Below are 14021 nucleotides of genomic sequence, written 5' to 3'. Positions count from 1 at the left end.
ACATCGAATGCTCTTTTCGTATCAAATGCTCTTTTCGTTGGTAGTTTAAGTCAGTATACCTCAATGTCTCTCTTGTCTAACACTCTCTAATTGAGTAATTCAAGTTGTTACTCTGTGACATTCTTATGTTTGATACTCTAATGTGTCTTTCATATTTGACATCTTGTGCATGGGTAATTTAATTTGGTATGTCTTTGATATCATTTCATATCTCATATGATTGATGTTCTCGAGTTGTTAAAGTTGACATGCCATCAATACCTTTGTGTGTCTATTTTTCTTTTTTATTTTCATAGCATGTCGTAATTCTCTTGTATGTCTCTTGTGTTCAGTGCTCCTTAATTTAAGTTACTATATATTAATATTCTCATGTGTCTCTTACATCTTTTGCTTTCTACATAGGTAGTTTAAGTTGGCATATGATGACACTCTTGCATATCTCCTACATTTGATGATCTTAAGATAGTTCAAGCCTACAAGCTTTTGTTTTCCTCATGCATATCTCGTGTCAGAATCTTGGCATGCCTCAATACCCTTATACAAGTCTCTAATGCACATTGCATGAGCAATTCAACACAACAAAACTCTCAATGCATATCTCGTGTCGTCGCATTTGATGCTTTCTACAAAAGCAATTTAAATTGATATGCCTTAAAGCCCTCGTGCATCTCATGCATATGATATTTTCTGCACCAATATATTTTATTAGCATGCCACAACATCTCTTGTGTCTCTGCACGAGGGCTATTTTAAAAACTTACAATGGATTGGTATTGGTTATGATACCCTCACATGCACCATCACATATTGGAAACAATGTATTGTAGTTGACAAGCCTAGATGCCCTTATGCGACTTTCACATCTAACTCTTCTAGCAAGCTAAGTTCGAGTTAACATAATTTGACACCCTTGTATATTTTTAATGCTTAATACTTTCTACATAGTTAACATTGATATGCTCTTGATACCCACCTGTTGTATAGGATGCTTCTTGGATGATAATTCAATTTGGCATGCTCCAACACCTTCATGTGTCTTTTACATTCAATGCTCCCCCCTCAAATAGTTCAAGTTAGTGCATCATCACGCTCTTATAATATCTCTTGCATTGCATGCTCCATGCATGTGTAATTCAAGTTAGCATATCTCGATACTCGTGTTCAACACTTTTAAATAGATAACTTAACCCGGTATATACTCGTTGCTCTCATGTTTCTCCCATAACCTAGACACTATGCGTATATCTCTAGCATCCGATACTCCTATACTCGCAGTTAAAATAATACACCATTGACACTCTCCTGCATCTCCTATATCTGACATATCCTATATTGATAGTTCAAATTGATATGCTCCAATACTCTATGTTTATGTCACATTTGACACTCCAAGCTTAAGCATTTCAAGTTGGCACATTTCTATCTTTCACATGTCTTTATCATGTAATACTTCATACAATGTACATTTTAAATCGATATGCCTAAGCACCCTCGTGCATTCTTTATATGCTATATTTTCTATATATACAATGTAAGCCAACATGCTCTCAATGCCCTAATGCATCTTCATTGTTCGGCACGAGAAGTTTAAGTTAGCATTTTCTAATACTCTCGTGTCTCTCATATATTTTATCCGTTCTTATGATAATTCAAGTGAGTACACTGAGATACCCTCGTGTATGCCGTAAGAGTAACATTTTTGTAAAGATGTTTAAGTTTATAAGCTTCCAATGCTCTCTCGTGTCTTTCATGTTCGAACACCTCATAGTTCTGTGTGTACATGCCCTATTGCGTCTCGTGCATTCAAACACTACCTAATCCAAGTCGACATGCTTTTGACATTGACACATCTCTACTTTTTCCTACGCCAACAATTCAACTCAGTGCACTCCTAATGTCCTCGTCACTCCTAATGTACACTGTCGTTGTATATTCCTGACGTAATCGATCGGATCCGTTTCTTCTGTGCTTCTAGAAGATGCCTCGGTCGTTGACTTTCTCTCCTGTCTTAAATTCCGTCGCCGGTGCTCTCCGTCGTTCTTTACTCCGCCGCTAACCAGCGACCACTTTTTCTACCCGCTCCTTACCTACGATGAGGTGACTCTGGGACCCACCCATCGTACCCGTAGCGGCGCCGGTGCCGCGGCGGGTGACGTGGGGGAGAGGGACGGAAAAGAACTCGAGGTTTATTATCATGTCCCAGTCCCGGGCCCGCATCGCCGCACGCACAGCGCGAATCAACCGCACACGAAACGTAGTGGGGCCCGCATCCACGTCCGACGTGGAACGCCATTACGCGCGCGACAGACCCGGTCCCGCGTCTCGGCCGACAGCCACCGCGGCAGGGCATTAGATCCGACGGATGTTGCCGTTCTGCATCTTCTTTACAATGTGAATTGCATCAGATCCATCTCAGCCCCCGCGCCGTGTATCCATCCCTTGCCTAAAAACCATCGAAGAAACCCATCCGTCCTCGAGGCACGAAACCTTTGTTCCTTTCCTCCGTGGCCAGCTAGTAAGGGGGAAAGGGATTCGCTGTGACTCCCATGTTCACTCTCGGGTAAGTTCGCAACGGAGAGAATCATAGGTTTTGGAACAAGCGTTCCGATTAATTTCTTTGATCTTGATACAATCGACAAATATTTCATTCTTTTCGTGTTTGAAGATGTAGATAATGTGATAAACAATCTGATTCTATATAGATTTCTAGCTGACTTGTGCAGTTGCCTCCTTGTTGGTGTTATCTTTCAGGGCTATCATCATAAAAAAGATCGAGGTTGAAATTGGAGCGAAAAAGGAGTCTGTTGGTGAATAATTAGAAGTCTATGCTGCAGAGGACCATCTCAAGATGGGTTATGGCATGAGCAGGCCGGATATGGACATCGACATGCATGATACTGCGCGGGGCGGGGATGCAGCTCGCTTGAGGAGAGGCCATGGTGAAACATTTGATGTGGACAATGAGATCTTTTATCTGACCCGGTTGAGATCCGAGCCTAGTGCACGGGTCCGGCAGGGCATCGATGGAAGGCGCACGGCGCCGATCTCGACGGTCAGGATGTTGTCAGGAAGAGAGGCTAATGTTTCTGGAAGGGGGAGGTTCTCCTCCGCCGATTGCTCTTATGTTCTTGGCCAGTATCTGCCTGTCAATGGCCCGTGGCCTGTAGACAGAATGGATAGCCGAGTATATGTTTCGCAGTTCTCGGAAGACGGTTCACTCTTTGTGGCTGCATTCCAGGTGTTTGCTGCAATTGCTGATTGATTCATTTTTAAACAGAATATGTTTTGCGTCCACCTTATCATTGCATGTTTCTCGAAATTTGACAGGGAAGTCGTATAAGAATCTACAATGTCGATAAGGGGTGGAAAGTGGAAAAGGATATCCGTGCCAGAAGCTTGAGATGGACAATAACTGATACATCCCTCTCCCCAGATCGACGATATCTTGTGAGTTCCTGGATCAGTCTTGGTAAAAGAGTGCTTCATCATTGAACTGTTTGTTCCTGGGGATACTTGATTCATGCTTTTGTTCCTGGAAAACTGATGGCCAACGGTAATTTTCAATAGATGAAGTTGTTGTTGGAAGTGTTTAAGGTTTAATCACTCTTAATTCTATCCTGCAAAGTGGGCAAAGCTTGCTTAGATAGTGGCAACTGTTGCAATGTTGGTAATGGAGTCTAAATGGGTCCTCTGGTATGGGACTGATTTAAGAACTGAATTTGTAAATAGGAATTTGTTGTCCTTATATACATTTAAGGTGAGGGATCATGAAGTGGCAGAGGCTTGTGAATTACAGTGTAGAGGTGCTATGAGTGCTCCAGTGATGCATGAGAGGTCCACCTAGTGATGAGCAGCCAACAGCAAGGTTTGTCGTGAGAATGTTGTGTGCACCTGATTGCTGAGAATGGTGTTAGAGAAAAAGAATTATATTTTCTTTTTGTAGTGTCTCGATTGGTGGTGGAAGTTTCTGTGGAGTAGGTAATCACTAAACCATGTTCAATTCTTTTGCAGTTCATTCCCGACAAAGGAATCTGACCCCACCCTATAATGCTCTAGTCAAAGTTAGCATGAGAGTAAACCCATCAAGGGTTTTATGTCTATTGTGATGGAAGTTAGGTTCATGATTAATTCTGTGGTTGCATTTGACCTCTGTAATATGTGATATGATCAAATGGTAAGGATTGAAGAAAGATAATGGTGGAACAGAGGAGTGAAAAACTTAATCATTCTTGATAAAGAATGAGATTGAGGAATTCATTAAGCCCGCCAAATAGAATCAACCAAGCCCCATCAAACAAAACAAACCATTCCTTTCCCTAGTGTTTGTTTCCTCTTAATTTGGAAGACATTCTCAGTCTGAATACTTGTAGATGTGATTCATAAGTACTTGATATAGGTGATTCTCATGGGGTTGTTCTTTTTTCTTTTTCTAGATAAAACAATCTCCAACTGACTAAGAAACATTTTTTCATGCATTTTGTAGTATGGCTATTCATATGTACAATCTGAAATTTTTCAATGTTTACATTCACAACAGTCTGTTGACTCTGTTTAGTTGTAGATGCATGGAGGTAACTATAGTGAATTAGATCATTTAATTTGAAGGAAATTATAATCATTCTACATTCTGTTTTCTTTAACTTTCATAAAGTTGCAGTTTCAGAGATTTGCTAGTTTTTATTTTTACAAGCTAGCCTACATCATTCACAAATGAAAAAATAGCAACCCACAGTATCCGAAGTTCTCAACTACATGGGGTTGGCTGCATGGATCATTTCCCATTGTTGAGCTCTATTTGGGAATATCACTACGAAGACTCAGAGTGGTCAAATCTCATTTTGTTCTTCCTAATAAAGTTTTTTTAGATGACAGCCAACACGAAGCTTTGTTTGATCGTATAAGCTTGGACCTTGAGCAATATCACTGACAGTAGATGGCTAAATCAGAATAAAAACGTGTTTCGTAAATTTACTTAAAACTTTTGGGCTATATATGAGAAATAGTACTTAAAATTTATAGTCTTGCAAAACATGTCATGTAAATCAAGAGCGGACTGTTTTTTAGCTGTTGGTCTACCTATTTGTCATATGATTACTAACTTTGCAGTATAATTTCAGGAATGATTCACCCTATTAGACTTAATTATACTATCAGAACACAAAATAAACTTGTAAATTGCTATTTATTGCTTCGGGTGCTTTAAGGTATCTTTTCAGTAGACTAAGTCTTTTTAAACTTTTTTGGATAACCTAATATGTACAACTGTATATGCTTTTTTTTTGTGTTTCTTTTTTATATTTTGCTCTGGTTCTACAATATCCGATAAAGAATTTGTTTTATAAGCTCTGGTCCTTACATTTTGCAGGTCTATGCCAGTATGACGCCTATTGTTCATATTGTTAATATGGGAACCGCTGCAACAGAATCACATGCTAATATTACAGTATGCTTCATGATTCACAAATGCCCATATAACTTTTTTGGGTCTACAAAAAGTGTAGTTTTTTTATTTAGAATTGCTATCACCTTTTTCTATATTGCTCTGAGTTCAACTGTTGTTACTTAATAGATAGAAATGTATTATGCAAGTACTATTATTCACATCTTCATTTGCATTGAACATGAAATCCATCCTATCACTACACCTCATGTCACTCTAGAAAAATAGAAATGTTTTTTTCTTTACTGAGAGAATTTTGCTTTGGTATACCATATTAAAGATAATGACCATAGTGGGTAGATATATGCACAATTTCTTATTGCTCAATTTTGGGGCTTCAAATATAATGATGCATTCAATAGTTGCGGTTTTTGCAAGAGCACAACTGGGTAATATTCTACCTTAAACAGAAGAAGGTTGACACGATATACCTCTATTTTAGGCTGGTCTTATTTCAAGAAATAAGGGCAGTATTGACAACTGGAAAATATAAAACTCTCTTTTGTTCCAAACATCTCCTCAATGTTCTTTTATCTGATTTAAGAGGTTAAGCAATAATTTCATTTTAGCTCCTATAATTGGCTCAAGCCTAAAGCTTCTGATGCTTAATACAGCCATGCCTGTATTCTACTATCCAAAGATTTCAGATTTAGTCAGTCTAAAGGGTGTTCTACTACTTAAAAATCTTTAAATGAAATGGTCTTTTTTATATATTTCTCCCATGTCAGTGATAATTTGGCACCGATCAACTTTCAAAGTTGATCAGTAGAGAGATCTGAAGATACATGGTTTCATATTTCTTGCTTACCTGCTTGACAGAGGCCTGGTTATATCAAAGTAAGAGTTAAACAGTCAGTTTCTTCAATAATATGCATCACCATATTTGACATATCTGATTAACTTTAGAGTGCACACAACTCTTACACTTTAGAGGGATCTGAACATCCAAAAGGTCTTCTATATAAACTATTGTTGGTGTTATTCGGCTTTTGGGACTTTGGGTTTAAATTAGTTAAAAGGTTTTGCCTTTGTTTGCCATATGTTGACAAAAGTCAAAACACTTAAGATAATCATTTTCAAAAATATCACAGGACTCAATTGACATTAGTTAACAAGTAAGTTGCTTGTGAAAGTATCCATTATCAGGTACCCAATTAAACTAGTGGTGCGTACCAGAGTAAGACCTCCATTAATCTTCAAAAATTTTCTGGAAGAGTCCACAGTGTATTACCAGGTTTTATAGAGTTGCAAATTCTTAGGAAAAAAGTAACCATGTTATCTTCTTATAAGAGCATAATTGGTACATCTCTATGTGTGTTACCCTTACACAAAAGTAAAATGTTCTTTTTGTTTATTGGATCACACCAATTTACCCTCCAGATAATATCTTTCCGTTGTTCAATCTCATTACAATTACGTTCTTGTGTTTGGATGTTTCAGATAATATTTTCATTAGGTTACTGAATCCTTATAGATTGATTATTCTACATCCTGATACATATAGTTTCTTTTTAATAATGTCATGCAGGAAATCCATGAAGGATTAGACTTCTCTATGCATGAGGATGTGGAAAGCATTTTTGGCATATTTTCTATAAAATTTTCATCTGATGGTCGGGAGCTTGTTGCTGGCAGCAGTGACCATTCGATATATGTTTATGACCTTGAAGCAAACAAACTAAAATCACGTTTTCCTGCTCATTCGGTATGAGTTTGTTTTGTTCCTGGAGAAAGTAATTGTAGCGTTGTAGGTACACATTTATGTCCACTCTTACACATCACGACAATTGTGCATGCATATTTGGTGCAAATAATGTCTGGCCACATGCAGAAAAGTGGATGTAGATGGGCGTGTCTCCTGTATAATTTATAGGTTTCAGTTCGATAGCTGACATACTTAGCAAACTGAAACATAGAAGAATGTATTTAATTGGAAAACAGTAAGACTGAGAGCTGATATACCTTCTTTTATGTATGAGCTATACTATTCTACGATGTATAATGAATTCATTTATGTATGAGCTATACCATCTTTTATGTATGAGCTGATATACCTTCTATTTTTTCCATATATATATCCAGTTTGATGTGAACACAGTGGCGTTTGCTGATGAAACTGGGAATGTCATATACTCCGGAAGTGATGATAACCTTTGCAAGGTGCTTTCTGGTTCTTCACTACTGTGTTCTCCATTTCTAAGCATAATCATACTTCCCCTTTCAAATAGTGTCAGCATTGTGGAAATGCTCAGAGATGTTTCATTTGACAAAATCTTCTGTCTGTATCTTGGAGACCTGGAACAATGTAGTAAATTTGGTCATTTGTAAACTTGAATAATTAAACTTAAAACTCTTTTGAAGCATTAGGTTCTACTGGCTAAGATGTTCAGATGCGTAAGCTGCAGCATCAGGCAGATATTCTAAATGTGAGGGCAGGACATAAGAATATAAGGGCAGGGCAGGAGATAAGTCACTACTTCATTACCCATCAACTTCTATTGAGTTACAAAGTATACAAGGATCTGATAGTGGCAGTCAATTCACAATTCTCTGAAATGTATATTGGATCAAGGCCTTTTGTGCACAAAGCAGTACGCTTATTCCAAATATGCCTCATACACACTCTCAACCTTGGGATTTTAATGAGCCATGATGGTTGAATGTATCTTGTACTTTCCTCATTCCTATCAATTCTTCAGATTCTTGGGCCATTTGGGATATGCCATGCTTGTGATTGTGGGCAGCTTCTAAAAAGAGGTTCTATTGCTAGTAATCCATCCAAAGCAAGTAGCTCATTACACAATAAAGAGTACATGTGGTAATTATTTATTGTTGGCATTGGCATTTTAAATGTATTCCAGTTATGTGCTGTTATCTAAAACCATGCAGCTAGTATGATTTAACAAAATTTGATATATTAGCATGGTTTTAAATATTATTTTGTCAAGCTATTTTTATGAAAAAATCATTTAGTGCTAAAACAACAGGAGATCATTTCCCTTTGCAATCTTTGGTAATTTTTATCATTTGTATGGGCTGATAAACATACAGTAAGCATATAGGTTGATTGTTGGAGGTCAATTTAATCAATTTTGCAGATCCCACTGTGTCGGTTAGCACATGCATAGATGGTTTACCTTTTCGTTTGCAAGCCAAGATGGTTTAGATACAAGGTGCTTTTTTGTGAATTAGTTGGGCATGGGAACCCCATAAGTGAATATTGGACTCTGTATGTGTCGTTATGAGAATGTCAGGTATTATCTTGTTGGGGATTATGACACCTCCATATGATCATATCCAAGGAGATGATGAAGAGTAGATGAATTTTGGACCAAGGATTCTAATTTTGAATAATACCGCCCGTCAATAGACTGGTACGTAGACCGTTCACTACCGGACGGTACCGTCGATTGGGTTTGTTTCCGCCCCGTTACCATCCTAAATCGGTCGGTGACGGTCGATTTCGACTGTCGCCGCCCGTTATCGGGTGGTATTAGCCAAGGGAGAAGAAGAGGGAGAAGAAAAGGGAGAACCTAGAGATCCGGCATTGCTCTCCCTCAATGATCCCGATTTGTCGCCGCCCTCCCTCACTGGACGTCGCAGATGAGATGTTGCCTCCTTTTTGTCTGAGGCGACAAGACCTTGGCGTCGTCGGCGACTTTTCCTTATCTGTGTGGGGAGAAAAAACCTCGGCGAGATCGCGGGGAGAAGAAACTGAGCGTTGTCGAGGCGACGTTTATTCTCCCCACGCGGGCAGAAAAAACGAGGCAACGACGTCGCCTCGTCGCCCTTTTTTGCACGGGGAGAAGGAAACCTTGGTTTCTTCTCCCCACGTGGGTAGAAAAACGAGGCGACGTCGCCATTTCTTTTCTTTTTACTTATATATATATATATATATATATATATATAACGTACCGGATACTCCAGTACGGTACGAAATTACGAACTTTGTTTTGGACAATACCTAGGAAAGGACAACTAGAATATTCTTCACATATCCTCAAATGATTTTTTTTCTCCCAAAAAGATATGATGTCCTTGAGTAGCAAGTTTCCGGATGTATTTTTCTACCAAAAAGCCACGATTTCCTTGACTAGCAAGTTCTCCGGTTTTGTATATTTTATAACTACTCTTGCTCATGTTCTTATCTTGAAACATTCATGATTCAGCATATCAAGAATTATAGTATCATTCCTGTTTCCAGTCTTTATTTTAGGTGAATTAAAATAAAATTATTTAGCATTTAAATTGATCTGTACCTTGGATAAGCTTGTTCAATCACAAAATTCAATAAATAAGAATGTGCACAATTGTCAGGTCTGGGACAGGCGTTGCTTTGTCACAGAAAGACAAGCTGCTGGAGTTTTGACTGGCCATTTAGAAGGAATTACTTTCATCGATAGCCATGGAGATGGTCGGTATTTTATTTCAAATAGTAAAGATCAAACTATCAAGCTGTGGGACATCCGAAAAATGTCTTCTGGTACAAATTGGTATGTGTTAGTTCCTATTCAACTTTACTTTTCTTTTTTCACAGGTCGCAAATTTGTAGATAAAATGCATAGCAGTGTGTGTTGGATTTTAGACTACTAATTTAAGAGGCAAGTTAACTGTCTCTTGTCTACATCTTAGGCACCCCAAATTAGACAAATAGAAGCAATCATTGCAACACATCATGAGTGTGCCAGGTTCTAGGTGTAAATAAAAACTTGAATGCTATCTGATCTCAACCATTTGATGATCACTTCGAATTATCCAATAGAACTTCATCCCAGTAAAACTGGCAAAAGTTTAAATGGGCATTTTATGAATTAATTATGCTAGAAGAGTTAAGAGAAAATGATGTATGTTTGTAATCTGGCCATGCAGTGAAATATATGGTAGCCAACTACTATAATGCAATGCTGTTCTTGGTTTATGTTTATTCTAACTTATTTCTGATACAAGAGTACTGAAATTTTCAAAATAATCAAATTCCACAAAAAATGTCACCGAATATTAATTATCAAGGCAAGGCATTAATGCACACTTCCAATTTTTTGAGACTAAATCTGTAAACATATTTTAATGAATAAATTAAGCTCAGATTTCCCCAAGGTACCAGTGTTATTAGCTCTCCTAAAATAGCTTCTTCTGCTGGTGGTAACATAAGAAAGAGAACAGAAAATAGAACAGCATGCATGATGTGCATACAACATTAATTTGTCATAACTAATGAGTTGTTAAAAATTTGACTATTAGGATCCTGAAAAATAAGAAGTTATATGGGGAATTGGCTTTTAACTGTATCAGTAAAAAAGTACTATGATATACAGAAAAGCTCTAATTTTCAAAATCAACGAATTCAAATTTGCTATTATGCAAAATAAGCCTGTCATTTTTGTGCTCTGTGGATCATAGTCCTTATACCACGTTTCAGCTAAAGGACCAACAATAGAGTTGCAGCAAGGATATGCATATCATTATCATGTTTTTCTTTTCAAATGCATGGACATGTGGACGAAAGTGGTATTGCTTGAACTTTCATAAGTCATAGTAGCTGAACATGGATGCAGTACACAGCTGTGCTTGAGTCAAGATACATGAGTAATAAGTCTGACCTGTACAGATTGAATTTCTTGTTTTGTGAAGTTACTCTTCTGATTCCATTGCCACAACTCACTCATGCAGTCCAAAGACAAGAACTTCTGGTTGGGATTACAGATACTCACAGTATCCACCTCAGAATAAACATCTAAAACATCCAAATGATATGTCAGTAGCTGCATACAGAGGCCATTCAGTTTTACGTACTCTAATACGCTGTTATTTTTCCCCCTCAAAGAGGTAATGTCAAGAGTATGTTTCTTTCTGTCATTTTAACTTTTCTGTTTTTAGTGGAGTAAGAATTTTAATTTGGTATTCTTAAAATAATTAATTTTTTTAATAATTTTCATATTCGTTCTTTAAATCACTCACATTTTCTTCTCTCTTTTTTCAGCACTGGCCAAAAGTACATTTATACTGGATCTCATGACACTTGCGTCTACATATATGACGTGGTATGTCAAAGCTTTTTCTTGTCTGTCACTGTTTTAACCATGTTTTGCTGCATCTGCATTATAAATTAAAGATCAAAGAATAGTGTTTTTTTGGAAAGAGTAAGTGGCGCAGGCAGGATTCGAGCCTAGGAACTTGCGATAAATTATTAGGATCTTTACTAGCCAAGCTAGCTGATACCTTCATCAAAAAATAATTTCCCATGACTTTGTCTAATTGCAGTTTAGCAGTATAATATAAATTCTTGCATACTACAGTATCATATGTCTCTTTTTTGTCCTTCGAGTGTTCACGTCATCTTTGGCAGTAACCTTAGAAAGCAAAGATTCTCATCGAGGAGTTTGAGTCTGGAAAGCTATCTGATATGTGGTCACAATCCTGACTAAGGTCACCTTAACCAACTTAGAATTGCTATTCGTTCATTTTAAAGCAAATTGCTGAACCTTCACAACATATTGGACACCTTAGGCCAGAATAAAAATAATTTTGTGTATCTAACTGGCATCCTGAATATTGTAGATTTATGAAAAAAAACTGGAATCAGACTAATTGAGTGTTTCAGGTGAGTGGAGATCATGTTGCACGACTGCAGTGCCATCAGTTGACTGTAAGAGACTGCACCTGGCACCCCTACTACCCTTTGCTCGTCAGCTCTTCTTGGGATGGCCTGATTACTCGATGGGAATTCCCAGGGAATGATGCAGTCCATGCCACCAATAACAACATCAGAGGAGGATCCATCGAAGACCAAATGTTCCGTGTCATGTATCTCTGAGGAGCATAAAATTTCATAGCTCAGAATCAACTCTTACCAGGAGGCAAAACCACTTTTATCACTCGCCAACTAGAATCTGAAGGCAAAATCTACCCCTCAAGTCCTAAGAATGCAACAAGCCCATGACAAGTATGGTCTCCCATAACCACCTTTACCTTTCATACCATATATATCATGAGGCTTATGCACATATTAGCCACATAACATAGAATCATTACATGTAATTTGTGAAGCAAATTAAAAATGTAAAATGGAAGCGTTTGCATGTTTGGTGCGCTGTCTTGTGTGTTCTTATGTAAAAACGAGATGCTTGTACTCATCCATTCAAAAGATGCAATAATCCAGGTGGGTCATTCAAGATAAATGACTGCATTTTGCATGAGAACAAAGTGTTTCTATCTTCAGTGCATATCGAATGGTGTTCTCGGATACAATGTCAAGTAATTTTGTGTACGATTTTTACATGCAATAATCCCAGTATTGTCAGTTTTGTCATGAGGAGGTGTTAACTATACAGTTCATTCTATCTGTGAATGGATGAATTCAACCAGAATCATGTCAACCAAAGAAAAAGAGTGCAGATAGAGATGATTCGTTCTCCATAACATGCAAAGTGCAGATAAAGTGGGCATCCACCTCCTCTCATTTGGTATGGTTTAATGATACCTAAATAAACATCGAGCTTATGCTAACCAAATTATGATAAGGCCGTCAAGGCATTTGTAATGATGGAATGAATCAAAATCTCATCCACAAGAAACCCTAATTTCTTAAGTGAATCTAATCATCCCCAATATCTTATTATCTCTCTTTGGGTAGTGCCTAAGAGATTAGAACAAATCGTTGCATGGTGTTTGTTTATGAGAAGCTTCAGTAAAAGATAATAAAGAAAGAACGAGTGGGAGCCAGAAGTGTTCCATTGTGGTCATTGGCTTATATGTGAAGGGTAATAATGAATGTAAAGAAAGAGGAAGGAAGCTTCTTCATGATTGAAACTTCAGCTGTCCTGGAGTCCATGGATTAGGTTGAGAGTTCAAAGGAAACCTTTGTCTTGACTTGTATGGTTTTGATTTGCTTCATTGGAGGATACCTCTCATCTCTCATCCAAAGACAATAACTAATGGAAAGTTGGTCCCTTGTCTCTCTTGTTTGATTGGAAAACAAGCAACATGTGTTTTTGCTATTTATTTTGTCCTCATGTTTGTAGGAAAAAAATATTCATACCACAAAGAAAAATAAGAAAAAAATTTTGCCTCTTGTTTTGGTTTTTTCACATTTTAAATAGATTAAAAAAATGCCACAAAAATCAGGTTCCAAATGACTAAAGTAGTCTTTCTCTGTCTTGTTTTCATCACATAGGATTGATACTACTCCATATTAAAACTCAACATGATGCAACTCCATCCATAAATGTGGCTTGATTAGTTTATAATGAGATGACACCACCCAGCTAATTTTTTATATGACAGAACTACATTGATCTTTGTGTTGACTGATTGGGTGGCTGACCCCAGGGATTCAGATAGAAGGGGATTCAGGGGGGCCAACTTCTGACTTCTCTGAAAGTCCATGGTTATGGAGGACACTCTTCCCTCTTTGCCTCTCCCTTTGTTCATTGTTCAAGGCTCAAGGAAGATGAAGGATGATGTCATTACAGGTGAAGAAAGACTCCAAGAAACACTGGCCCATCTTATCATACTTTGTCTTTGCTTGAAGTGATTTAAGTTTATTAGATCAATGATTCTGGTTACATCCAAGCTTTTTTTT

The 14021-nt window shown here is 37.6% G+C and overlaps 1 protein-coding gene across 1 annotated transcript; it reads left to right on the top strand.

Moving 5' to 3' along the window:
* Positions 1–2427: 2427 nt before the first annotated feature.
* Positions 2428–12618, top strand: LOC104000618 (LEC14B protein). Its single transcript, XM_009422702.3, has 10 exons — positions 2428–2560; positions 2752–3238; positions 3328–3447; positions 5366–5443; positions 6969–7145; positions 7523–7600; positions 9758–9933; positions 11111–11266; positions 11421–11481; positions 12042–12618. Exons 2-10 carry the CDS (start codon positions 2849–2851, stop codon positions 12252–12254), a joined length of 1449 nt encoding a protein of 482 aa, XP_009420977.2. The 5' UTR covers positions 2428–2560; positions 2752–2848; the 3' UTR covers positions 12255–12618.
* The last annotated feature ends 1403 nt before the right edge of the window (positions 12619–14021 follow it).

Source organism: Musa acuminata, chromosome BXJ3-10, assembly GCF_036884655.1.
Source record: "Musa acuminata AAA Group cultivar baxijiao chromosome BXJ3-10, Cavendish_Baxijiao_AAA, whole genome shotgun sequence".
NCBI classification, from domain to species: Eukaryota; Viridiplantae; Streptophyta; class Magnoliopsida; order Zingiberales; family Musaceae; genus Musa; species Musa acuminata.
Note: the sequence above shows the minus strand (reverse complement) of the source record. Positions and strands in the feature narration are given on the sequence as shown.